Here is a 27804-nt window from a genome sequence, read left to right as displayed (position 1 = left end):
TGAGTAGGTAGTTTTTTCAAATAGTATATTAGGGTAATAGATTTAACTTCTATTAATTTTCTACGTATCAGTATAGTTGTATAATTTTGTTTTTGCAAACTGTCATTTATTGGAATGCTATAATACGTTGTTTATTTGTATTTTTGATTGCATACCATAATTCACTAAACACACACGATGGAGCCTTCGTATGCACCAAGCTTTAGCAAAATTATATGTCTTATTGTGTAATTTCGAAGTTTTTTTTACACCCAAATCTGTTTTTTGTTTACTGATATCACTATTGTATCTTCTTAGAACACCCGTGAGACTGTTCATGATCTTCGTAAGACGCCTTTGATGAAAGCCAAGAAAAACTAGAGGATGTATTGGCACATAAGCAAGCCATTCCATTGTGCACTTACGGATTATCTTTGTAGTCAATTTGAAATGTAGAGCAGTGATTTGGTCATATTGAAATGTCGAGCGGTGATGAATATATGGTGTTCTGACAGTTGATGAAATCAGAAGGTGCATGATTTGTTTCTTAATTAAGATTTGCTATGTAAAAATACAATCGCTTGCAAAATGCCGCGGCAACGCGCGCAGCCTTTCACTAGTTCGAACTAATTAGTAAAGTACAACATCCGTGCACCACACCGGCATCATGAACATCTGATCTACTAACAATAACAACACAACAATAAACATCTGAATAAAGATGGTTATATTGCAGATTCACTCTGTGAGTTTCTAAATCCGTCCACCCTTAAAAATAATCAATTAAAGCATGTTTGATCCAATGGTCAACACATACTGTACATGTAGTGCTGACTACTTCATCTGGCCATAAAATTACAAATGATCAAAGTTCAATTTAACAATATAAATATTAAGTTATTAGGAACCTTTAACAGTCCACTATCAGTAACGGTGTATGAGTTTCTTGTATGCATCCTTATTCTCAGAGTAGTATTTGATTTCCGCCTGTAAAATAAATTAAACATGTGCTCAAGATCAACTGCTACATTTTTCTGCTCACAATTACTATAAATATAACATCAGATGTTTTTAGATATATGGTACCTTGCGAACACCTTTTATAGCAACCATCAGTTTCTCTCCTAATAAATCATCAAAAATGGTGTCATTTGAAAGTGCTTCAACCGATCCGGCTAAAGAGACTGGTAATCTTTGAAGTTTTTCACGTTGGCTGTCAGGGTTGTCATCTGTTCTCATAGAAACAACATTTGATGTCAGCTAATTATTTGAAATAGGTCAAATTAATGTTTGAAACAAGAGAGATTAGAATAAGTATCGAGTGTTACCAATAGGATCAGGGAGAGCAAGATGTTTTCGAAGACCATCGATTCCGGAAGCAATGATAGCAGCAAGGGCTAGATACGGATTAGCACATCCATCAAACGCTTTAATTTCAAAATTGCTGACATGGCCATCTTGTTCGCCAGGTGAACAAGCAGTTCTTATAGGAGCCTCTTTGTTTTCTTTACCCCAGCAATGGTACGCTCCACTCCATGTATTCGGTTGTATACGATCATAACTACACATACATTCCGGTTATGATGAGTTGTATCTCTCCAACAGGTCAAAAGGGTAAACAAATTTGAAACATGTCATTTGACAGAATTTGAAACATGTCATATTACCTGTTTGGGATGGGTGCTGTAAAAGCTAAAAGTGACGGGAGATGGTGTAGAACACCGGCCATGAACTCTTCCCCGATTTTCGACATTCCATGGCGTGCGGACCCATCAGATGCAGCAAACACATTTTGGCCATTTTGGGACAAACTAATATGCACATGTGAACCCGACCCGATGTCATCTAATGCAAATCTGATTATTGTGACCAAATACAATAAGTATATAGAATGAGAAATATAGTAGTAGCAAGTGATGTTTTCAATCAGACGGTACTTACTTTGGCATAAAAGTGGCTAGCAACCCCTGTTTTCTTGCAACGGATCTAATAACTTCACGCGCATAAACCAAGTTATCTGCAGCATCGGAACAATTTGTGTAACGCAATGCAATTTCAAACTGACCATTCCCAGACTCTGCATGTAGCTGCACTTGCAAACAATCAAATAAAACTAATCTTTAAAGAAAAAATGATTTGGATATCATGAATACAGCAATCCACAAAACAACATTTTAGGTATACTTGAATTTATTTGCATTAAGAACAGTTAGGTATAATTTCTAAAACTTGTAGAAAGATATGTGGGTTACATGCATCAATATATTTTTTTTTTTTGGGTAAGCAAGGAAACCCTCCTATGAACGAGCACATTGGCTCCCCCATAGAAGGTAAAACCTCGGGTAATCAAGCCCCCCGAGTGCGAGACCTGATACCAGGTGAATTGCGCATTATGCGCACCCTCTAGTCACACTCCCTTTTTGAACAATTTGGCATAGCCAGGAATTGAACCCAGGTGGTGTGCTTCATTGGGCAACTCGGTGGCCACTCAGGCAAGCCTGAATGGTTACATGCATCAATATTTAACGTACACCATAAAAATATGCGGACAATGTAAATTTCCATGTTACCTGTTCTACATCAATATTTAAAGACTCTAGTGAGTTAACAATTTCATGCAATATTGGTGAAGCAACATCATATCCAGATGACGAACAGTAAGGTGATATGTCAAATGGGACCCACTGTTCTTGACCATCCCTGTATAATTGTTTAACACAAGTAAGAAGTTGTTAGATGTAGATTTGAAATTCAAAATACAAAGTTGCGCGTCAAGAAAACTGCATAATACCTTAGCTGACTCTTTAGTAGATAAAATTCATTTTCAAATCCAGTATTCATCATCTGAAACAAAAGGCATCCAAATGTAAGCCTCAATTAATATTTTATTTCTTAATGTAGGCTAACAGGAATGTAATATTAAATTGTGCCCTTGATACTACCTATTCAGCTACAAGTTCCTGAATAATCTTAGAGATAGAAAAATGGGCGGGTTCAATGGGTTTGGTAGCCCAACTTCAATCCATACTAGTTACACTTTGGGGTCTTGTCTTTCAAAAAAACATGGGTCTGATATATCTTTATCCCATATTTTTAATATTAGAAGTTACTAATATGCAAAATATTATTAGAGAACGTATACACTACAAACATATTATGAAATTTCTTTATATAGTAAAGTGATTTAGGAGAAGTTAGACTTTTGGATATTTTCAACCCATTAGATTCGTTTTCTCTCTAGTCAAATCCCTCCTCTTAACCAATTTGACCCATGAGAGATTACAATATAACCCAAATCAACCCATCTACTGGTCAATGGGTCAAATGTGTCACCTCTAATCAATATGAAAAGTTACATAATGAAATTCATATTGTGTAAAAAAAAAGAACGAGTAAACAAAACACTTTGTGTAACTAGAGTTATGGGAAAACAAAAACTTCCACATTTGATTTAATGAATTTAATATATAAAATGTAATTATATACCAAGTTGAATTCGTCTTTCAGAACTTTTGAAACTCTTTTAAGAGTTTCTCTTGGACAATACTCCCACGCTTGACCTGGTTTTGAGTGCATATCACCCAAAACCATCTCTTCATTCATCACCCTGTACACACACGATTATATCATTTTTAAATTCATGCATGTAAAAATTAATTAACCAAATCAGATTAATAGCAAAATGTAGCATTGCTCTGTGTTTAAAGAGATCAATGATTCACATATTGTGTCAAAACATAATGTAGTATGGTGACAAACATTTTCAGAATGGCAAGGTGACAATGGAAAACAAAATAAAAGATAGAAACTTACTTATATTTTACGAAAATTAGTGTTATATTGTTAAAAAGGAACTATTATATGGTGTGTTAATCACGTAATTTTCTCATAAAAAGACAGTAGTAAGGAATACATGAACTAAATTACTGTTTTCTATTATAGTGAAAATGTTTTCTAACAATACAATACCATGGGATTTTGTATCTGGTTGATAAATCAGGCATGAGTCTGATCTCACCGGTCCCAGTCAGATTGGTCTCATCACCTGGACTATCCGTTGCTGAACTCATGCCCATAGCGGCACAGGTTAGACCTAACCCATTTTCCTTCACAATATTATTGAACCGTTTTTGTGGGACCACCTGAGGCCAAATTTATACAAACTCAAAGGCTTTAGGATTACATACAGCTAAATAAATAAATAACAACTCAACCAAATAAACTAAATCTGCGAAAGAAAAACTACATACACGGCACCTATGTTGTCCAGAAGCATCTACCCATAGAACGCGAACAAGCACAACATCTTGTTGGGTAAAGTTAAACTTTTCTTTCACGTGATTATCCAACTTTGATAACGTATCAGAAACATGTGTCGATGTGACAATGCTATCGATTTTGTATAACGCTTTTGCATTTTCAGCAAAGATGTCGTTAGCAGCTTCAATAGCTTCGGGAATTGATAAATCGACCTCATTACATGCATCACGTAGAACAGAAAAGACAACTTCCCGTGCTCTCTTAGCACCTGCCAAAAGTAATTATCAGGAGAAAGTCAATATTAAACCAACGACTGTGTAATCTTAGTCATTAAGATAAAATCTAAAAAGGTTTAATATTTTGGAGTCGTTCAAGTCATCGGAATGATATATCAGTTTAGTATCACCGGTTTGACCTTTTAGAGATAGATATAACCCAAGTGGATACATTTATAAGTTCATGTGTTGATATAGGTATATCACTTATATGCATATGTATGTACAAGTCATACAGGGAAAACATATAATTCGGGTTTCACAAACCTAAGTAAAATGCTTCGGGAAATCCAACTGCATCAGTGCTAAACATCACCTGCGCGTACAATGTCCAAAATACAAATGAGCTTAATATTATCTTACATTACACACAAGCTTATTCAAAGTATATCAAATACAATCTTACAATACACACACAAACTAAGCTAATACAAATCTTTTGTTCATGAGTGTCACCTTTTTTAGTGGTGCTAGCTCCAAAAGTTGTTTCACTGATGAAATCATGCCATGGACACTGAGTTTTGGAATAGCAAGACCAAAATCAAGGTACACCTGTAATTAATTGTACCACTTGTGTTATGAGATCATGATGAGAATTACTAAGTTGCCCTTTCAAGTCTAAAAAATTTACCTGTTGATAAACAGATGACAAATATGATGCTTCCCTTGAAAAAGGGTAGGATGCATGTAAAAGGACAATTTTACAGTCCAAGAATCTATGGTCTTCAAGTACGCTTCGAAGATGAAGGGGATTAGCCTGCCGCAAATCCAAATCTTTGTCTCCAAAGCTAGTAATATACTAATACATGTCATTTTATTATCAAAAGAAAAAAGCTTTTTTATTTTGGTAATATTATATATCTAATTCTTATAATCAGAATTTGTCAAATCCTACAGCCCGTTTTAAATCTGGTAATGATTATTAATGATCAAAATATTCATTTTTATAACACACGTCCAAACACACCTTAAAAGCGCAAGATTAATTGCTCAGATTGAAATTGTAACTCAACAATTTGATTTAATGATTCTTAAAAACTAAGGCTGTATTCTCGAGATTTATTTAGGATGGAAAGGAGAGGAGATTGATGGATTAAAAAATAACAGCGATTCTCGAGTTTTAAATTTCAGCGGAAATGAGAGGAGAGGAGATGATTAGAAAGGATAGTACCTTTAGATTTTGTCACCAAAACTCTCCGCCCATATTTGAGCGGATTAGGAAGGATAGTAAAACACTCTCGTCCCCTTTCTTCCCCACTCTTTTCCGATAAAAGAAAAACTCGAGAATACAACCTAAAGAAAAAAGGTGAAGCAATTTTTTCATGTGTTATACCCAGTATGTATCTGCATGGGCCAGTCATAACGCATGGCCACCTCCAAACTACGGATGAATATATAATCGATGAGGTTTTTGTTTGAGATTCGAACAGGATTTCCACCTGAAAAATACAAATGGTGAGATTACAATAATGCAACTGGTTAGATGTGGCAAAATGAGCGGGTCCGGTTTAAAAAGATCAAAACAGTTAGAGAAAATCATGTACCTTTTTTGGTTGGGTTGCATTTACCCAGAACACTTTTACTCTAGAACTTCTATTAAAAAAAAAAAAAGTTTTTGGAATATCAAATATGATTACGAAATTTATTTTACTAAAACAACAATCTTATATTTCGATCAAATAAACTGTGATGTTCTAGGCATTTAAATATACATCAGGCGACTAACAACCCATATGAACCATTTGACTTGCTAGCTTTAGCTTCTATTCCTTTTCATATCACCTGATTAACCGATAAAGTGGGGGATTACTTGAATCAACTCACCGAGCAGAACTTCATCGAGACCCTTTGCTGCCTCTTCATCGGTGACATGCGTATTAATATCAAGGCCACTGCGATATGCAGCTATGCTTTTTAAACCAACGACTTTTGCGACATCTGTAGTACCCGTTTTTACTGAAAACGTTACAACACAATGATAAGGAACCCAACATACTAAACTGTTACCTTTATATCAACAGAACGATGAACAGTAGTTTTGAAAAGAAGATAAAAGGATATGACTTTAATCTTTCTAAGAATACTTCAGTAAATCCTTCTAGTGTCCAACTCATCCCGATTTTCGTTTCCTGAAATAAACTAACAGATAATTAAAACCTTATCATTGTGTCAATATTTTATCAGTATTGTGTGTTGCAACACAAGTATAGATAAGAAAGTGGAGCATTAACAAGTGTTGTTGCAGTAACAAAAAAAAAAAAAAAAAAAAAAAAAAAAAAAAAAAATTATAAAGAAACTAAGAAAACAAAGGAAAATATAGATCTTACTTCATCAAGTATTTCTTCGGCTAAACGTTCAATTCTCAATATTCGACCAACAAACGGCACAAAATCTCTATGTTTCTCAGTGTTAAGCATCTTGTCTAACATTAACCCATCATCGATTAGTACACTCGATATACCTGCTGCTTTGAAGCACGTTTTACTGATTGTTTCAATTCCAGAGGAATTTCTATAATCTTCAACTCCTTCAAGAGATACTTCGGAGGCGTATAAGCCAGCAATATCCCTCAGGCTTCTCTGTAATAATTACTCCATGTTAGAGTGGCAATTTCAACCAATTTAAATGGAAACGGGTCAACTTGGGTTGTATATGATTCATATTCTAAATATTCAGGTTGGAAGGGCTTGGCAGAAGTAGCTAAGCATATAATCAGATATTCGAGACATTCCAAATTGGTATGTTGTAATCAAATTATTATATACTGTAATAATTTTATTTCAATACTTACGATACATCTAAAATCTGCTAAAATGTACTCGCCGTTTGGGTCTGGTTAGCCATTGATATTGTTGTCAACTTGTCATCGATCTTCCTGTTGCTGAGCCGTGATCTTTACATGAAATGATGAATTTGATTCTGATCCCAGTGGTCTTCTTCATCATGAGGTATTTTTATATTCTATCAATTTTCATATTTGTAACAAAATTTTGTATGAAAATCGAATGGGGTGCTAATATTTTTTTCAAAGTACTCACCATAATAATTAATAAGTTGTTTACCTTTAAAAAAAAATCATACATCCTACGGCTCAGGAATAAATAATACAGAGTAATAAAAAAAATTAATGTAGTGGGGTCATGGGACCCCATGACCCAAGCTTTGGATACGCCCCTGATTGTGCTGGCATTTTGCTTGTATTATTGTAACAATATCCAACACATTAAACTTTTACGAAGTTATGAAAAAAATGGACCAACAGGTTGGGCTGGCCTACAGTTTCAACTTTCAAGTTACCCGATTTGACCTGAACCATTTTGACGACTCGCTCGACCCACACACTGACACACAGGGGTGGATCCATGTGGATGCAAGTGCTGTCAACTGCCCCCAGTGATAAAATTATAAATTCAATAGCCAAATAACATATTAATTGATGGAGTACTTCATATACAAGTTAAGATAATTCCAGAATTTAGGGTTTAGGGATAATGACGAAGCTATTGAAAATAGCTCGAGAATTGAAAAAATTGAAGCTAATCGGAATCATAAGTTCCCATAGTAGCGATGTATTGAGAGATTCGGAGACATTTTTCTGATAGTATTTAGAGTTTTTGCAAGGTAAGAGCGTTCGTTCATTGCAGTTGCTTGTTGAAAGTATATTTTCGTTTTTGACCAAAATGAAATTTATATTCATATATTACCCTCATACTTAATACGAAAAGCAGGTTCAATGTTCACATTGATTTTTTATTTTTTTTTATATCATTTTATAACTTAACCCTTTTAATTTATAATTAAATAATTCTTAGCCCAACTTTTTATATTTACTTCCGGCCGTTTAACTTTTTAATTCAATTTTGACCTTCAACTTTTCAAATTTTTATTTCTAAAAAAAATACAAAAATACTAACTTATTTTTGTTTAATAATACTATATTTACGAACTAGATGTTTATATAGTTTATTTTCAATCGACTCAATCATATTGTAGCATATAGAATATAGACTGGGAGGTAGACATTCTTAAAAATATATTTACAATCCGGTTTCTATATGCTATTGAATTGAATATATGAAAAACAATCGAAGATATTATATTAACTTCATCTATTTTTATAATATAAAAATAAAAATAGGTAGATAAGTATAATTACACGGATAGTCTCCGTAGTTTGAATAAAATTGTATAGAGTGTCGCAATTTTTTACACTCCCCGCTCTTATGGTTTATCAATTTTGCGTGGATAGTCCATTGAAATTTTCGTTAAATCAGTCGTGTGAGTTGCACGTGAGGGGTAAAACGATCTTTTCATCTTTTCTTTTCATAAACTTAATCTTCCTCACCCATAGGTAATTCACATACCCTAAATTTTTCAACAAAGATTAATATCAAACCCACCCAAATTATAAAACCCAAAATCATCCACACGTGACTCCAGATAAAACCTAAAATAATTTTCTATCTATAAAATTCAATCAACACGACAATACACGTTTCTCAAAAATTAAAGAATCGTAAACAAAGAACAAACCCTGAGGGAGGAATTTAACGAACGACAATAGGGACTATCCACGCAAAAATAGTAAGTCACGAAGAAGAGGAGAAGTAAAAAAAATGTTTAGGGACTCGGAGTACAATTTCATACAAACCAAAAGGACTATATGTGTAATGACTATCGGTGTGATTATGTTTAATAGATAATAGAGAATACATACGATGTGGATGTCAAGTTATCACACAGATTAATTTATGGTGCTGGCAATGGAGTTGGAATCGATCAACCCTGGGTAGCGGTAACATTTCGGATCTTTAAAATATGCATCTGAATGATGTTCAATATTATATTATAGAACGTTTAGAGCAAGCCTAATGGGCCACTTCACATAAAAACTGCTCTTGGATTCTCGCAGTCTCACATTTCTCACTGACTTTGATGACTAGTTCTTTTTTGTAATAGGTATATTCCAAATCTTATGCAGTTTTACACATATCAATCAAATTTAGCCTTTTGATATACATTTTGACTTTTGAGTGCAAACAAAAATATAATAAGAAGGCAAATAAAAACTACTTGTGAAAATGATTGAATAAATAAATGAAAAGTTGGGACCTTGAAGTTAAGGGTAGAGGTAACATGAGATAAAGCCTTCCCAGAAGCTTCAGAGAAACAAGAAAGAAATGGAAGTGAAGAATTAAGTTCAACCAGGTTATGCGCATGACCATCAACTAACTCTGCCGTCTCAACCGCTTCTTTCAACTGCTCGTATTTCTCATCTCCCATTTTTTTAACTGCAGATATGTGTGTGTGTTTCTGTTTGTGTTTAAAAATGGATATAGAAGAGCAACTGGTTCTTAAAATTGGTTAGACGTGGCGGATCATGTTATCACTCAAGGGTGATTTTGTCTTAAAAAATATCTGTATATTGTCTTTATGGCTAGCATTTAAAACGTGTTAATAACACAAACCAGAATAATCACGTTAGTTCTATTAATAGATAAGATAGTGATAATCTTAATTAAACGTGAATGCTGCCATGTTCAACTATTTATGTTAATTATAGTTGGTAGTTATTTACCTACCAAACATGTATAGCATCTTTTTTTTTTTTTTTCATCTAGTTTTTTGAAACCATAAATCGTAAGTGTATTATGGTCAATGTCACTGTTGTGGGGTTGAGAAGCTAGCCAACACTTGAATGAGCGGTCACATTATGGCCAACTTGCAACCATACAATTATTGATACTAAATTTAAGATACGAATTTGAAAAACGTATCAGGAAAAGTTAAGATAAGATTATTAAACATCACAATTTTTAAATCATTGTGGTTGAGGTCACAATGAAGTTGATATGGAAACAAGCACTGTTTATATGAAAGGTCCGTTGCATGTCCGGTCTCGGGCTTGTAAAAATTTACCTATATTTGCTTAAGTTATCAAGTTAAAGACTTATAGGTAAGGGTGTTCATCAGTTTTATTTCGTTTATCAGTTATTCTATTCAGTTTGATTTTTCTGAATGCTCCGCTTCCAAATTGCAGAGAGACTTCTTAGTTCCTCGATTCATTCCGTGGCTCGGAATCCATCATTGGCTAAACAATCATTTGGTTATGCCATTTTGGGCTTTGCTCTAACCGAAGCTATTGCATCGTTTGCCCCAATGATGGCCTCTGAATGATCAAATAAGGTAAAGCTTGAAGATAAGTTTTGTACTCTATTAATTTCTCAGTCCCTCTAGTCGGGTGGGCGCCGGCCGGTCTTTCGACCAGATCTCCCTAAAAACCGTACGTGCGGGTCTCCCCGCATGCGGCTCACGCCATTCCGAGGGCGAGTGCAGATTCAGGTTGGTCGGCCCATCTGAAGCCATCGTAACATAACATTGTATCAATGATTCCAAAAAGGACAGAAAATTAGATCAATCTCTCGAGGCATAGGCATATGTATACATGAAGAAATCACAATCATAAGGGTATGTGAATCATTTTTTATTGATTGCACGAGCTAGCCAGCTGTTTGTGTTGATCATGCAATTCAAGCATAGATAAAGACATCAATCATTGTGTAGTTTTTTGGTTACAGGAATACAACCTTTTTAAGGAGTTAAACTTATGAAACATATAAATGTAAAAGAATAATGCATCACAAAGATTTGTTAACAATTGATATGCGGAATACTAGATTGTTTATTGATACTGAATGAAATTACAGAAGTGATTATGAAGTGATATGAACTAGAAGGAAAGAAACTTTAAGGACTACATTGTGAATTGATTGGTTGTTTTTTACAATTGATAAAGCTAGGTATTTATACTATAATGCATCAAACGGCTAATTCTAATTTAGGCATGGAGCCTTTTATGAGAATACTACAAAATAAAGGTTGTAGCTATTTTAGTCTTGTTTGGAAACTAGCCGTTGGAGGACACAACTCTTTTATTTCTTTTTTTATTTTCTAACACTCCCCCTCAAGTTGAATAGTGGGATTTCCACAATTCAACTTGCCCAATACATCGTTGAGGGGTCTTCTGTCGACTAATTTTCTGGGACTAGCTGCAAGCTAGTCTTCAATCTTGTTCAGTCGATTCCCGACTTGAACTTCTTTGTTTTTCCTCGATCATCAAGCTCCCGACATGAACCTAGTTCAATCTTGAACCTTTACTAGTTAGCCAAAGAGTATTCATTTTCTAGACATGAACCCAATCCTACTTGAACCTTTATTGGTTCGCCTAAGAATATTCGGATTCCAAACATGAACCCAGTTCATTCTTGAACCTTGTTTGGTTCGCTTGGAATATTTAAGTTTCCTTTTCCTGACATGAACCCATTTTTTATTCGCCCGGAGTGTCTTACTTTATTCCGTTAGATGCTTCGTTAATCAACTCACGGTGACGCTAGAATCAGTCTCCCCCTCACCATGTGTTGGATATGTACCGGAAACAATCATAAAAATAAGGATTAGTTACGTTGTAATCACAAAAAACACTCGTAATCACATTTCTTTTCCACCAACTCACGATGATATTAGAATTCAACTCCCTCACTTTTTATAATATGTATTTTTGATCAAAAGCATTTTTGTCATTTTAAAGCCATTCGAGTAAACTTAATAAAAAACTTGGAACCCTTTAGTTTTTTTTAAAGAAGGGTTTTAACATTGAACAGACTAAAGTTCCCTTTAAAACATCATTTGAGTCTTCGTTATCTAAAAGAAACATTTAATCAATTTGACCTGAAAGGCCTTCTAATCAAATTGCTGAAAAATTGGATTTTACAAAAAAATAAAAAAAAAACAATTATTAAACGGGCCAATTTGACCCTTGTTTGTTGAAAAACAATTTGACTATTTTTGACTCTCCATTATTAAACGGACCAATTGATGCACACTTAAAAGGACATTTTGCTTTGTAACGTTTATTAATCAACCCCCACATTTAGTAAAAATCATTTAAACACTTTATTTTTCGAAACAGGATTACTTTCAGGAGAATTTATCCACTTTGTTTCCAACTAAAAAACTCTAACGTGATTAGAATCGATTAGAAAACTCCTTTTGTAAAAAGTTTGAGGTGTAGTTAAAAAAGTTTTTTTTTTGTGGTTGTATAAAAAAAATTAACATTGACCCTCTTTTTACATCCTCGGGTATATAAGACAGAGAAAAAGTTTTTTTTTTTTTTTTTGTTTTGTTTTTTATTTTTTTTTTTGTTTATTTTTCATGAAAGGTTTAATGTTTATTTTGAAAGTCAACCAAGTTATTACAGAGTATAAAACTTAAGGGTTCTAAAAGAATTATATTAGTCAGATCTTTAACAAAAAATTTTGGCAAGATTTATTTTTCATGAAGGGTTTTACTCCAACTTGGTTAATGAAATTCGTGGGTTTTGTCCATTTACTTTTAAAAAGATTTTGTAATATTTTAAAAAAGGTTTCATTTTTTTTAAAAAAAACTTTGACCACCTCTTTTTAACTCTTCAACATGAGTACATGATGACTCTTCAATATGATAAGGGGCAACTGACCAACTTTTTGACTTAAAAAGAGTAAATTAGCAAACTTTTGACTCATATTACTTGAAAGCCTTTTGGCAAGTGTGTGTGTCTTTTAGACAAAAAACAAGAATTTTATCTTTCATCACATCCTTTTCATCCCTAAAATCAGTCACGGACTAAATTAGAGTTTAAATCAACCTTTCCCCTTTCTTTTATTTTTACTAATTATGAGCATGCGATGGTTGTAAAATTGATTCAAACTAAAGAGAAATGTTTGAATATGAGAAAAGGGTTCGACTCAAACTCTAACCCTTTACTTCCCAATTGACGATTTTCGCTATGAACACGAAATCAAAAAAAAAGTTTGAGTAAAGAAGGATTTGAGGTGTTAACTCAAACCCTTTACCTGATTTGCAGATTTCTGAAGACATTTAATTGAAGCATTTGTGGTGTCGTTGCTGGTAGCCTTATGGTCGCCGTCAACCACCGCTGCTGCTCCTCTCTCTTTTCGGTGCCAGGTAATCACCTATGTTGCCGTTCGCTGTTGATGGTTGGTGGTGGCCACCGTTGTTGGTAGCCTCTTGCCCTCTTGGTTACCCACCGCTACAAATCTCATTTTTTTTCTTTGTTCTAAAGCCACAATATAATCACCATGGCAACCACAACTATTGTTTGTTGTTTGGTGGCCGATGATTTTGAGGCTTCATTTGCTTTTTCATGTTGATTACTGAGTCAAGCTACCGTCATCTTGACATGGCTGCTAGATTTATGAAGCTTAATTGCTTCGGTATTTCCAAGCTACAGTCAATTCTTTGACATGGCAGCTTGTTTCAGGCATTTTTGAGCTACCGTCACTCATTCATTTGACTTGGCAGCTTGATTTGAGATAATTCTGAGCTCTCTATTTCCCTCTCTTGTGACAGCCAATAATTTGACCTTGTCCTAAGAGTTCATTGGCAGAGAACATTCAAAAGACATTAAGCTACCATCATCTGACATTGCGGCTTAATATTTTGGTAAATGATTGAAGCTAAATACGAGTGTCTTGATCCAAGATCGACACCGTTAGCTCTGATACCATGTTAACAATTGATATGCGGAATACTAGATTGTTTATTGATACTGAATGAAATTACAGAAGTGATTATGAAGTGATATGAACTAGAAGGAAAGAAACTTTAAGGACTACATTGTGAATTGATTGGTTGTTTTTTACAATTGATAAAGCTAGGTATTTATACTATAATGCATCAAACGGCTAATTCTAATTTAGGCATGGAGCCTTTTATGAGAATACTACAAAATAAAGGTTGTAGCTATTTTAGTCTTGTTTGGAAACTAGCCGTTGGAGGACACAACTCTTTTATTTCTTTTTTTATTTTCTAACAAGATTAACCAACTAAATGTAACAATAACAAATCAACAAATAAACATATGCAATAAATACGCGTTTATTGCAGATTTAGTCGTGAGTTTCCAAATTCGTCCACCCTCATAAATATTGATATAAAGTCCAATGGCCAACATATATTGTTGGCTGACTACATTCTCTGACCATAAAATGACAAATGATCCAAGTTCGCCCTAACAAAGGAAATAATAAGTTATTAGAACCTTTTATATTTTACATCCCACAATCAGTATTGGTATATGAGTTTCTTGTATGCATCCTTATTCTCAGAGTAGTGCTTGATTTCCGCCTGTAAAAAAAATAAAATAAAAAATAAAAATAAAAATAAAAATAAAAAAAATGTTTAAGATCACTTTGCTGCTTTTGGCAGGTCACAATTACTAGAAATATAACATCAGAAGATGTTTGAGATAGATATATGTATGTACCTTGCGAACACCTTTTATAGCAACCATCAGTTTCTCTCCTAATAACGTATCGAAAACAGTATCTTTTGATAGTGCTTCTACTGATTCTGCAAGAGAGACTGGTAATCTTTGGAGTTTGTCACGTAGGCTATCAGGATTGTCATCTGTTTGCATAGAAACAAGATTGATGTCAGCTAAATGGAATAGGTCAAATTATTTGGGTTGTATCTCGATTAATAATGGGTTAAGAACAATCTAACAATAATACTAGTGTGGTCATCAAGATTCAAGACGTTACTAATTATAAACATAAGCACTAAGTGCTGTCATCAAGACGTTATTACACGCATAAAAGCACTACCCGGCATACCCTATCTTCCACCTCTATTAATAGCACAACTTGGGATATGTTTGATAAAACAGAATGATTAAGCGCTGAATAATTTAAAGGTTCTGATTGAACTCGACGACGATAAGTTGTTTGACTGACTGAACTCTATGAATGATATAAAATCAATTTATTGATCTTATAAATGAATAAATAAAAGAATATAATTTTTTGATAAGTGTTCTGGATATAATTTAAGGAGGATATTAAAGAAAATGGAGGTGTGGAATAGTTAAGAGGGTATTTGAACTCTGAATGGTTCATCGTAGATTGCTAAACTATTCAACATCATTTGTCATTTAAGTGTCGCAAACAAGCACACTGAATGAATGCTGGATGGTTAAGCATTCAGTGTTAAACCATAAAATTAAGAGTCAATCAAATGCACTCTTACTTGGTATGTATGTAGAAACAACTTAAAAAACCACACTGAAACTATAATATGAAAACTAGTCCAGTCTCTTTGAAACAAGTGAGATTAGAATAAGTGTTGAGTGTTACCAATAGGATCAGGGAGAACAAGATGTCTGCGAAGACCATCGATTCCAGAAGCAATGATAGCGGCAAGGGCCAAGTACGGATTAGCACATCCATCAAATGCTTTAATTTCAAAGTTGCTGACTAGGCCATCTTGAATGCCAGGTGGACAAGCAGTTCTTATAGGAGCCTCTCTGTTTTCTTTACCCCAACAAAGGTATGCTCCACTACATGTATTGGGTTGAATACGATCATAACTATACACACGTTTAAGGATGGTTATTAGAAGTTAGTAAGAGTGGAGTAGCTATATATAATAACTGAATTTAGTATCACCTGTTTGGGATGGGTGCTGTAAAAGCTAAAAGTGACGGAAGATGGTGTAGAACACCAGCCATGAATTCTTCCCCGATTTTCGACATTCCATGGCGTGCGGACCCATCAGATGCAGCAAACACATTTTGGCCATTTTGGGACAAACTAATATGCACATGTGAACCCGACCCGATGTCATCTAATGCAAACCTGATTGATAACACCAAATATAATAAGCATTCAGAAGGAGAAATATGGTAGTAGCAAGCAGGGTCGTCTCATTAATTTTGAAGGCTCTGTTCGAGACACAGAAATAGGCCCCTTATTATTTGTTTTCAAAGTATAAGATAAATGAGACTTGCTGGCTTGGGCTTAGGTTATCTAGTAGTTGGGAGCCAGAAAGCCAGAAAATAATAAAGTAATCTTTTTAAGCTCATATTTTGTATATGTGAACTAGCTAATTACAATTTATAATCTTTGTTTGAATAATATTCAGCTACTGTATATAAATAAATGCATTATTATTATTTTTCAAAATTTTGGGTCACTCCAAATTTTGGGGCCATGTTGATGTTGCACCACTTTGCACATGTGGCAAAGACGCCTCTGGTAGCAAGTGATGTTTTCCATCACACAATACTTACTTTGGCATAAAAGTGGCCAACAAACCATGTTTCCTTGAAACGGATCTAATAACTTCACGCGCATAAATCAAGTTATTTGCAGCATCTAAACAATTTGTGTAACGCAATGCAATTTCAAACTGGCCATTCCCAGACTCTGCATGTAGCTGCACTTGCAAACAATGAAACCAAAGAATTAATGGCTTGCAAATCATGATTTCAGCAATCAACAAAACAACATCTTACGTATAAATTCTAATACTTGTGAAAAGATATGTGGCTTCCATGCATCAATATCAGTGGCGGAAATAGACATTTTTTTCACTAGGGGCGAAATTTTTTTTAAAAGCGTAGCAATTTTTTTTGGGCAAAATACGAAGGTTTTTAGGCAAAATTTGGAGTTTTTTTTTTTTTTTTTTTTACTAAATTTGAAGGTTTTTGAACAAAATTTGAATGTTCAAAATTTGAAGGATTTGGGGCAAAAATCTTAAGACCTTGGGGGCAAAATATGAATACTTTTAGCAAAAAAAAATTCCATTGGGTTCGAAACGAAAAAACTCAAATTTTTTGCACTAAAAAAAAAAAATTCACTGGGGCGGGTGACCCACTTGCCCCTCTTCATTTCCGCCCCTGATCAATATTCAATATTTACCATAAAATATGCCGACTATGTAAATTCCCGTGTTACCTGTTCAACATCAATATTCAAAGACTGTAATGAGTTAACAACTTCATGAAATATTGGTGACGCAGCATCAAATGCAGATGACGAACAGTAACGTGATGTGTCAAATGGGACCCATTGTTCTTGACCGTTCCTGTATAATTGTTTGACTGAAGTAAGAAGTCATAAAATGTAGATTTGAAACTGAAAATACAAAGTCGCCAATCAAGAGCACAGCATAATACCTTAGCTGACTCTTTAATAGATAAAATTCATTTTCAAATCCAGCATTCATCGTCTAAAATAAAAAGCATCCAGATGTAAGTGCCCAGTTAATATCTTATTTTCTTATGGAGGCTAACACAAGTGTAAGTTATATTGTTCCCATGATACCACAACCGATTTGACACGTGAGAGATACAATATAACTCAAATCGACCCACTTATAGGTAAATGGTTCGAATGTGCCACATCAAATATATGAATATGTCCAGAATGCAAATCATATTGTGTAAACAGTTAAAGAAAAACGAATCAACAAAACACCTTGCGTAACTAGAGTTATGTCAAAACAAAAACTTCCACATTTGATTTGATTTAATAAATATAATAAATAAATATAACAGTAATAATAATCATAATATGTACTTATACCAAGTTGAATTCCTGTTTCAGAACTTTTGAAACTCTTTTAAGAGTTTCTCTCGGACAATACTCCCACGGTTGACCAGGTTTTGAGTGCATGTCAGCCAAAACCATCTCTTCATGCGTCACCCTGTACACACACGAGTATATCCCTTTAAAAAAGTAGTTAGAACTTCTGTTTAGTTTCTTCTTTATCTGTTTTACCTTGATTAATGTGGCTACAATCTTATAATCATTCATTCATAATAAAAATTATTAACCAAATCAAAATTAATAGCCAAATTTTGCAATGCTATGTGTTCAAAGAGATCAATGATCGCATATGGTTGTCGACACATTTAGTAAGGAACATGAACTTAAATACTGTAATCTATTCAACTGTAATTGTTATGATAGCAATATAATAATACCACGGGATTTTGCATCTGGTTGATAGATCAGGTATGAGTCTGATCTCACCGGTCCCAGTCAGATTGGTCTCATCACCTGGACCATCCATTGCTGAACTCATGCCCATAGAGGCACACGTTAAACCTAACCCACTTTCCTTCACAATATTATCGAACCGTTTTTGTGGGACCACCTGAAAGCAAATGTATCCAAAAGAGTTTAACTTCTTATATACTTTTAAATGCTATAGTCAAAAGCGAAAGTCTCGGATAATGAGAAACAGAATTTGCGAACCAAAACTACTTACACGACATCTATGTTGTCCAGAAGCATCGACCCATAAAACGCGAACAAGTACAGCATCTTGTTGGGTAGAGTTAAACTCTTTTATCACGTGATTATCCAACTTTGATAACGTATTAGATACATGTGTAGATGTAACAGTGGTATCGATTTTGTATAACGATTTTGCATTTCCAGCAAAGATGTCATTAACAGCTTCAATAGCTTCGGGAATTGATAAATCACCCTCGTTACACGCATCACGTAAAACAGATAATACAACTTCCCGTGCTTTCTTAGCGCCTGCCAAAGTTTATATTAGTTAGTATTAAGTACAAAATGGTAGTAATAATATACTCCATCCGTCTCAGATTAAGTTTCTGGTAGAAATTTTTGTTGGATTTAAGATAGGTCTGATAAATGTCAGTTTTGCCCATATATTAAAGGTAAGTTTCACCGAATTTATTTTTGATATGAGTGAAAAAGAGTAATAAATGAGGGCAAATTAGAGAGTTTAATGACATTTAGGAGTTATTTTTTGCAAGTGGACAGTTATTTTGGGACAAATATAAATAGTAAGGTAGACACTTATTTTGGGACGGAGGGAGTAATACATAGATATAAGGATACAGAGATATGCATGTACATGTGTTGAAATTGGCACATCCTATATGCATATGTATGTACAAGTCATAAAGGATAAACATATATTTCTGGTTTCACAAACCTAAGTAAAACGCTTCAGGAAATCCAACTGCATCAGTGCTAAACATCACCTGCGTGTACAATGTCCAAAATACAAATGAGCTTAATATACTCTTACAATACACACAAACTATAGAAACTGTAATTAGAGATTGATGAGTGTCACCTTTTTTAGTGGTGCGAGCTCCAAAAGTTCTTTCAATGATGATGTCATGCCATGGACATTGAGTTTTGGAATAGCAAGACCAAAATCAAGGTACACCTGAATAGTTTTAGCATCAGTATAAGAATTACTAAGTTGCCCTTTCAAGTCCCAAAATTATACCTGGTGATAAACAGATGTCAAATATGATGCTTCTTTTGAAAAAGGGTAGGATGCATGTAAAAGGACAATTTTACAGTCCAAGAATCTATGGTCTTCAAGTACGTTTCGAAGATGAAGGGGATTAGCCTGCCGCAAATCCAAATCTTTGTCTCCAGTGCTAGTAATATACAAATACATGTTACTATTTAATAAGGAATTATCAATGGGGTATTTGGATTTAAATAATTGCTGATAAAAACTGTAACTCAACAATTTGATTTAAATGATTCTCAAACACTAAAGAAAAAGGGTGAAGCCAATTTTTCTCATCTGTTATACTCGGTATGTATCTGCATGGGCCAGTCATAACGCATGGCCACCTCCAAACTGCGGATGAATATATAATCGATGAGGTTTTTGTTTGAGATTCGAATAGGCTTTCCACCTGAAAAATACAAATTGTCAGATAACAATCTTGCTACAGATTAGAGGTGGCAAAATGAGCGGGTCTGGTAACATAGGTCAAAACAGTTAAAGTAAAACAAGTAGCTTTTTGGTCATTTGCCCAAAACACCTATTGGAATTACAGATAGAGTTTAATACCTGTTAGCCTGTTAGTTTCTTTTCTTTTTCATAAGACACTATCAAAATATTACCCGGATCAACTCATTCATAAGTAAATGGGTAGAAATTGCCACCTATGATGCTGATAGTATAACAAGGTACAGTAAAGCTCACCAAGCAGAACTTCATCAAGAGCCTTTGCTGCCTCGTCATCGGTGACATGTGTATTAATATCAAGGCCACTGCGATATGCGGCTATGCTTTTTAAACCAACCACTTTGGCGACATCTGTAGTACCCGCTTTGACAGAAAACGTTACAACACAACGATAAGGAACCAACATACTAAACTGTTACCTTTATATCAACAAAATGCTAAACTGTGGTTTTGAAAAGAACACAAAAGGATATGACTTCAATTTCTCTAAGAATACTTCATTAAATCCATGTAGTGTCCAACGCATCCCGGATTTTATTCCCTGATTTGTAGTAACATATAATGAGATAACTTTATCACGGTCACTTTTGAGAGAGTTTCAAAAACTGTCACTATCTATACTATGTTCATGTTGCAACACAAATATACACATGGTTGCAAAAATCCCTGCTCGAGGAGTACTCAGTCGGGTTTTGAGTGAATAATCATCAACTCGGGGAGTAATCCAAATGAACTTTATGTTGGAGTATGATACCAAACACAAATCGAGCGGAAGCAATTAAATCATTACAAAATCATACTCTTTCAAGGACCCATGTATAAAACTTTTAGCAAACAAAACATAAATTGAACAAGAGGAGATTAGATTACAACCTTTGTAGTTCCTTTTCAAAATCCTTGCGGTGAACCCAAACAAGAGTTCCTCTAAACGGTAGGCACCCAAAGTTCCAACCTTGCTCGATCTACATCTTCTAATTCACGAAGCCTTTCTTCTCGGTTTCAAGATCACCGAACCACTTCAAGAACACGGGTATTTTCGGTTTTGATACTTGAAGATGAGAGAAAAAGCAAATGGAAGAGTTTGAGATTAGATGAATGCACGCTCTACTAGTTGCATGTATGGGTTAAATAAAAGGCAAGCATGCTTTTACCTTTCCCATGTGAGGTGGAGTGTAAGATTGGTTAAATTAAAGGTGTCTAGATACAATGTATCTAGTTTACTTACACTTTATTTAATTAATTAGTAGTTAAACAATTTTTAACTAAATAGTTAAATAAATCTCAAACTTGTATAATTTATTAAACCATTAACAAATGTTCAATAAATTAATTCCCGATTAAAAGGTAGATTAAATAATTTACGATTGGCCCTTTGCGTGTGACCGAATAGGATAAATGGACTTTATATTATTTAATCTCATGGGCATACCTTCGGAATATATGTACCACGGTCAAACTATTAGCCAACTCGAGAACATATTTCCAACAGACTCCCACTTGCACTGACATTAATAATATTGGCTAGTCTTAAAAGACACACCATGTGTAACAACTAGTCTACTAAGTTACACTCATATGTTTTGATTTACATCAAACATCCTTTTGTTCAAGATATCTATATGAACGTGTGACATGGTTAAGTGTCAATCATCATCGTTCAAGATTATGTTTCTCGATAGAGATTTGTGGAGATCAAATAGACTGATATTCCATTAATTCAGTCGTAGCATGGTCATGCTTTTAAATCAGCACAAATCAACGAGGGGCCCAGAGATATCGCTTCAACTCGCTTAAAGAAGAAGGAACAAATTGCTTCAACTGTATAGACATCCACCAAATTCAATGATATACCCGATCTGCTCCCTTATGACCGGAATTTACGCACAACGTTAGAAACATGTCAAAGTATACCACAGTTTGTGTTAGGATTCCACATACATGTCCACTCTAGGATAAATGATGTTGCCATCTTAGAGCTTACTTTTTGACTCAAAACCATGAAGTAGCTTCTAAGTGTGGTCACTCCAAAACCTTGATCAACTATCAAGTTCCTCATGAATGCAGTTTCATATAAGCCTATATTACTACACTTCATAGCAGCCTTAATTCAATTCTCTCTTCCTTAGAGAATGACCGACTGTGGAGGTTTATGAAATAATATTCATTGGAAGCTAAAACATGCGAAATGAAACATGGCAATATACAATGAAGTGATCGCATCGTGTGTATGATATAATCTCGATATATTAATCATCAGATTAATTGTAGTACAATATTGCCCAATGTTTAAGGTGTCAAACTTACATAATAAATACAATCAAACTTTATCATGAATGACACGAATCCAATAGACATGATATGAGCATCATGCTTAGTCTGTGGCAAAGGCTTGGTGAAAGGATCATCCAAGTTTTTTAGTCGTGTCAACTCTACTTAATAATATGTCATTTTCTGCTACAAGTTGGCGGATGTAATGATACTTTCTGAGTATGTGCCTTGTGCGCTGCTAATGCTAAAAACGAACATATATTTCATAGCATTATTCCTCAAGAAAGACAAGCTTTTAGTTGCAATTGTTCTATTTACAAGTGATATTCGTTTAAATAATAAAAGGTGAAGACAAAAGACAGATTCGACGAATTGAAGACGCAAACGACCAAAAAGCTAAAAATTACAAAGTACAATCAAAGAGGTTCAAATTATTGATGAGAAACGTCTCAAAATTACAAGAGTACAAGACGCAAAACGCAAAATACAAGATATTAAATTGTACGCAAGGACGTTCGAAAATCCGGAACCGGGACCAGAGTCAACTCTCAACGCTCGACGCAACGGACTAAAAATTACAAGTCAACTATGCACACGAATATAATATAATATTTAAATAATTCTATAAATTATTTATATATTATATTATTATTAAAAACCGTCGGCAAGAAAGAAAACAAAGTCATGTGAACTCTCCCAGATGGCCATGCGATCGCATGGCCTGGAAGAACAAAAGCCATGCGATCGCATGGCCCCAAGTATCAGGCCACATCTATAAATTTCGCGTGTTTTGGCCAGTTTTATATATCTTTTTCTCTATCTCTCTCACGTATATATATATATATATATATATATATATATATTATATTTTAATTTTAAATTCTAATAATAAGGGTATGTTAGCGAATGTTGTAAGGGTGTAAGTCAAAATTCTGTCCATGTAACGCTACGCTATTTTTAATCATTGTAAGTTATGTTCAACCTTTTAAATTAATGTCTCGTAGCTAAGTTATTATTATGCTTATTTAATGCCGAAGTAATCATGATGTTGGGCTAAATATTAAAATTGGGTAATTGGGCTTTGGACCATAATTGTGGTTTGGATAAAAGAACGACACTTGTGGAAATTAGACTATGGGCTATTAATGGGCTTTATATTAACTAAACGATACCTTGTTAATTTAATATATAGACTTATAATTTGACGTATTTATATATAACCACATACGCTTGACTGGGTACGGTGGGCGGGATATCTATAAATACCAATAATTGTTCATTTTACCGGACACGGAACTGGATTAATAGTTAATAGACTTGTTGAAACAATGGTGGATTACATTCAAGGGTAATTGGTGTAATTGTTAACAAAGTAATAAAACCTTGGATTACACGCAGTCGATAACCTGGTGTATTCATTAAACAAAGTATTAAGACCTTGTTACAATTCGAATCCCCAATTAGTTGGAATATTTGACTTCGGGAATAAGAATAATTTGACGAAGACTTCCGCATTTTATGATTATGACTGATGGACTATTATGGACAAATTCGTATGGACATATTGAATAATTCAGGACAAAGGACAATTAACCCATGAGAATAAACTAAAATTAACACGTCAAACATCATGATTACGGAAGTTTAAATAAGCATAATTATATATTTCATATTTAATTGCACTTTTAATTATCGCACTTTTATTTACTGTCATTGTATTTAATTGCATTTTTAATTATCGTACTTTTTAATTATCGCACTTTATTTATTGTCATTTTATTTTATGGCAATTTCATTATCGTTATTTAATTTTCGCTTTAAATTAAGTTATTTTTATTTTTAATATTTTACATTAGGTTTTAACTGCGACTAAAGTTTTAAAATCGACAAACCGGTCATTAAACGGTAAAAACTCCCTTTTATAATAATAATATTACTTATATATATATATATATATATATATATATATATATATATATATATATATATATATATATATATATATATATTTGTATTTTTACAATTATAAGTTAAAACTAATATAGCGTTGAACTAGTTTATTAGATCCCTGTGGAACGAACCGGACTTACTAAAAACTACACTACTGTACGATTAGGTACACTGCCTATAAGTGTTGTAGCAAGGTTTAGGTATATCCACTCTATAAATAAATAAATAACTTGTGTAAAATTGTATCGTATTTAATAGTATTTTGTAGCAAAAATATAACTATTTTGTATACACCTCTACGCACATCAAGTATTTTTTGCGCCGCTGCCGGGGAGACTAAAACGCCGAAAGCGCAACGCTATATATAAAATTTTTTTTATTAAGTTCTTTATATAAAAATATACGTTTTAAATATTAAAAATACAAAAATATAAAAAGAAAAGTATCTATATATTTATTTTTAAAAGTTTGTTTAAAATATATAAAGTTAAAAAATATTTTTATTTTTGTTTTTAAATATAAGTATTTTATTATTTTATATAAATATTTATATATATTAAAAACAGAAAACAGAAAAAATATATATAAAAGTGTCGAGGCCTGGTACTGTATGTAACACCCCGTCAAAAATCCCTTTAACGGAATGTTAACTCTGGTCCCAGTGCTTGGCTTGACTTCTACGTAACAGCAATATTCTACAGCGGAAGCAATTAATACCTGAGAATAAAACACGCAAAACGGATTAACAACAATGTTGAGTGAATCTACAGGTTTTAAGTAAACAATACAGTATGTTTAAAAAATAACATTTCGAAGATGTTTATTAGTGGAAGACCACCAAGGTTTAACGTTAAAAGTTTGTAGACAACACCGTGTCCCATTTCAAAAGTTTGTTAACATGACCATGTCAAGTTTCAATCATTTGTTGACAATACCATGTCAAGTTTCAAATATTCGTAGACAATACCATGTCATACATGGTATTTAAAGTATTCAAGCTAATCTATGAGCACCTGAATACTAGCAATGACCCGAGTATAGAATCCACTATACCCGCCTTTACCTCATAAAAATGTTATACACTTGTACGAATGTATTATGTTCAAAGTAAATGCACCACAGTTTTTATAGCGGGTGAGGTTGTCAATCTAACGGATCCGTCCATCTAAATTGTGCCTACACCGATGGTATTTAAAGTATTCAAGCTAGAGGCTTTGTGTACAAACTCAATATGCAGATATAGTACTCGTGTCAATACAAAAATCATTTGATAATATAAGTATAACAGCGTGTATTCTCATCCCTGAAAACATGTAAAAAGCGGGACTGTAGACTCACCTTTGAATAAAGCTCGGATTGAAAAGTGGACAATTTACTTGTACGGTTTATAGCCGAGTAATGCAACCTAAGTATATGTATTTAGTTTGGTCAATAAATATGTCTTAAACAAGTGTGGTTTCATAGTATAAGTTGTTTTATTGCTCGAATCGACGCGTTTCAAAGTAGAAGTCAACATACAATCAACTAATTCATGCAACTCAAACAAAGTCAACCGAAGTCAAACCAAAAGTCAAACTTGGTCAAAGTAGTCAACCAAAGTCAACATCAGTAGGTTCATGTCAAATGTTGGTCAACATGTCAAACCTAAGTCAAACAACACGTTTTATGTCATACATGGTCAATTTCACAATTTCAGTTTATCGTTGTGCACAAAGTTCATGTACATGTAGCAAACTTAGCATATTATCTCATAGTAAAAAATTCATGCAAACATGAAAAACTCCAGATCATAAGTATACTCAAAATTGATTCCAAAAAGTCTGGCCAGGATCTCATACGATAAATAAAAGTCAGGAATCAGAAGGGATACATTTATGGTTTGCCAAGTCAGTTTCTGACCGCGCACTGATTTCGTTTTGGCTATAACCGGAGTTAGGGACTTGCAATTGATACAAGACCAGTCGCCATGGTTCAAGGACAAGTTATAATAATACATATCAAAAATCGAGCAATTTTGGTTTAGCCAATTTGTACAGTTTATTCATGCAAGTTGAACATTCAGTTTTTAAGCTCAAATCAGAATTTACATAAAGTATGGCTCTATTGTGCCCAATGCATAAGGTTTCAGAGATTGACATAAACTAACAATAAGTCACATATCATGTTAAAATTCATATTCCAGAATCTTACATGTTCATTCAATAAACACAATCAACAGAGTATAAAACAGAGAGCAATTTACAGATTCGATTCTGGTTTCGCTAGTCACATTCGCACGCGATTACCCGAAGATATAGATACAATTAGCCTATGATATCTACATGAAAGATGAAGTACTTTTTGTGTACATTTCAAATATGCAAAGCTTTAAATCCAGAAGTTAACACATTTTATCATACAAGGCTGTTTTCATGCAAGTGCTGTATAAATCAACTTTTTCACTAAATCGAGCATATCTCAGGTTATACATAAGTAAACGACATGATATCCTAGTGTAATAAATTGTGTGCTTTTAAATTACCTATCCAGTGGTATTAATTTCACAAGCCAATTCATGGTCTATCAAACCCAGATTTCGGATTACACAACAAAAACACAACGTTAATTTCAAATGGACATAACTTGATCATCCGGAAACGAAATTAAGCGAATCCAAAGCCTAAAATCAATAGTTTTTCGCAAGGATTCTGAATATCACATAATATCATACATTTAAAAAGTCAAAATTTACTGTACATGCAATAAATAATTCGGTTTTCGCATTAATCAATCAAAACGAGTAATTTATCGCATCTAGTATTCATCAAACATCAAGACTTGAGCAATAGACAACCTAATCCATGAAACTTTAACAAAAATCAGATTTTAAAGATTAGGGTTTATGTAATTATACCTTTGATCACAAAATTAATGATACGCACTCGTAGAGAACGACGATCGGAGCAAGATTGATCAAACGAGTAAGAGCAAACAAGTAAGTTTGATGGTTGATTTGTGTGTGTGTGTGTGTGTGTTTGATGTGAAGAAAAAGAGAGGGAGGAGGAATGAGCTGCATTTTTTATAGTTAGGATGGAATGAGAGGATTATCTAACTAGTTATTTACTGCCTAAAATCAAAAGTCAACAAACATGGGCCTAAAAACCAATAGTCAACAAACATGTGCCTAAACTAATAGTCAACATGCATTGGCTACTCATGGGACCAAGGATGATGAGGTATGAGGTCATGGCCATGTGGTCTCGGGCTCGGGTCTCGGGCTCATTTTGTGTAAAAGCTCGTTCGCGCGTGGTTCGTTTCGAGTGCTGTTAACCGTACCGAATCTCCGGAACGTTAACTAGTCGTTGAAACAAAATCACCGTGTTTAATTCATTAAGTAAATAATAAATTAAATTTCTTTCGTAAGTTCAATAATTATTAACAATAATTATTCTATCGTTTTTCTGAGTACCGTTAACTGAAAAGTTTTCTAGGCGAT

At 33.9% G+C, this 27804-nt stretch overlaps 2 protein-coding genes across 3 annotated transcripts in view; both read right to left on the bottom strand.

Annotated features, from left to right (window-relative positions):
• Window positions 1-691: 691 nt before the first annotated feature.
• On the bottom strand, window positions 692-9902 carry LOC139873285 (protein fluG-like). 2 transcript variants are annotated; one of them, XM_071861216.1, is made up of 18 exons: window positions 9627-9902; window positions 6842-7093; window positions 6577-6643; window positions 6339-6479; window positions 5848-5953; window positions 5146-5302; window positions 4971-5066; window positions 4782-4830; window positions 4230-4507; window positions 3949-4121; window positions 3466-3586; window positions 2771-2823; window positions 2550-2679; window positions 1921-2066; window positions 1647-1835; window positions 1308-1540; window positions 1066-1208; window positions 692-966 (listed from the first exon to the last, which is right to left on the bottom strand). In XM_071861216.1, exons 1-18 carry the CDS (start codon window positions 9795-9797, stop codon window positions 904-906), a joined length of 2568 nt encoding a protein of 855 aa, XP_071717317.1. In that variant the 5' UTR covers window positions 9798-9902; the 3' UTR covers window positions 692-903. The 2 variants fall into 2 exon arrangements, with proteins under 2 accessions (XP_071717317.1, XP_071717318.1); XM_071861217.1 differs by lacking the exon at window positions 9627-9902 and having other exon boundaries at window positions 6577-6653; window positions 6842-6861.
• A 4568-nt stretch (window positions 9903-14470) lies between these two features.
• The window catches only part of LOC139870914 (protein fluG-like), a 43544-nt gene continuing 30210 nt past the window's right edge, over window positions 14471-27804 (bottom strand). Inside the window, exons 3-18 of the mRNA XM_071858676.1 lie at window positions 20581-20652; window positions 20349-20472; window positions 19950-20055; window positions 19632-19788; window positions 19473-19568; window positions 19329-19377; window positions 18627-18904; window positions 18340-18512; window positions 17939-18059; window positions 17530-17582; window positions 17309-17438; window positions 16642-16787; window positions 16019-16207; window positions 15707-15939; window positions 14839-14981; window positions 14471-14699 (exon numbers count right to left, since the gene is read on the bottom strand). Of these exons, the coding sequence (XP_071714777.1) occupies window positions 14637-14699; window positions 14839-14981; window positions 15707-15939; window positions 16019-16207; window positions 16642-16787; window positions 17309-17438; window positions 17530-17582; window positions 17939-18059; window positions 18340-18512; window positions 18627-18904; window positions 19329-19377; window positions 19473-19568; window positions 19632-19788; window positions 19950-20055; window positions 20349-20472; window positions 20581-20652 (2133 nt within the window). The 3' untranslated portion in view covers window positions 14471-14636. The remainder of the gene's footprint in view (window positions 14700-14838; window positions 14982-15706; window positions 15940-16018; window positions 16208-16641; window positions 16788-17308; window positions 17439-17529; window positions 17583-17938; window positions 18060-18339; window positions 18513-18626; window positions 18905-19328; window positions 19378-19472; window positions 19569-19631; window positions 19789-19949; window positions 20056-20348; window positions 20473-20580; window positions 20653-27804) is intronic.

This window comes from Rutidosis leptorrhynchoides, chromosome 10 (assembly GCF_046630445.1).
Source record: "Rutidosis leptorrhynchoides isolate AG116_Rl617_1_P2 chromosome 10, CSIRO_AGI_Rlap_v1, whole genome shotgun sequence".
NCBI lineage: Eukaryota > Viridiplantae > Streptophyta > Magnoliopsida > Asterales > Asteraceae > Rutidosis > Rutidosis leptorrhynchoides.
Note: the sequence above shows the minus strand (reverse complement) of the source record. Positions and strands in the feature narration are given on the sequence as shown.

Bases quoted from the DNA above. Each gene is read 5' to 3' on its own strand.
- LOC139873285 (XM_071861216.1), bottom strand. From the start codon at position 9,797: ATGGGAGATGAGAAATACGAGCAGTTGAAAGAAGCGGTTGAGACGGCA. The intron at 4,831-4,970 runs GTGACACTCATG...TTGTACGCGCAG, and splicing joins AGCTAGCACCACTAAAAAAG to GTGATGTTTAGCACTGATGC. The intron at 2,067-2,549 runs GTAACATGGAAA...TTGCAAGTGCAG, and splicing joins TAAATATTGATGTAGAACAG to CTACATGCAGAGTCTGGGAA.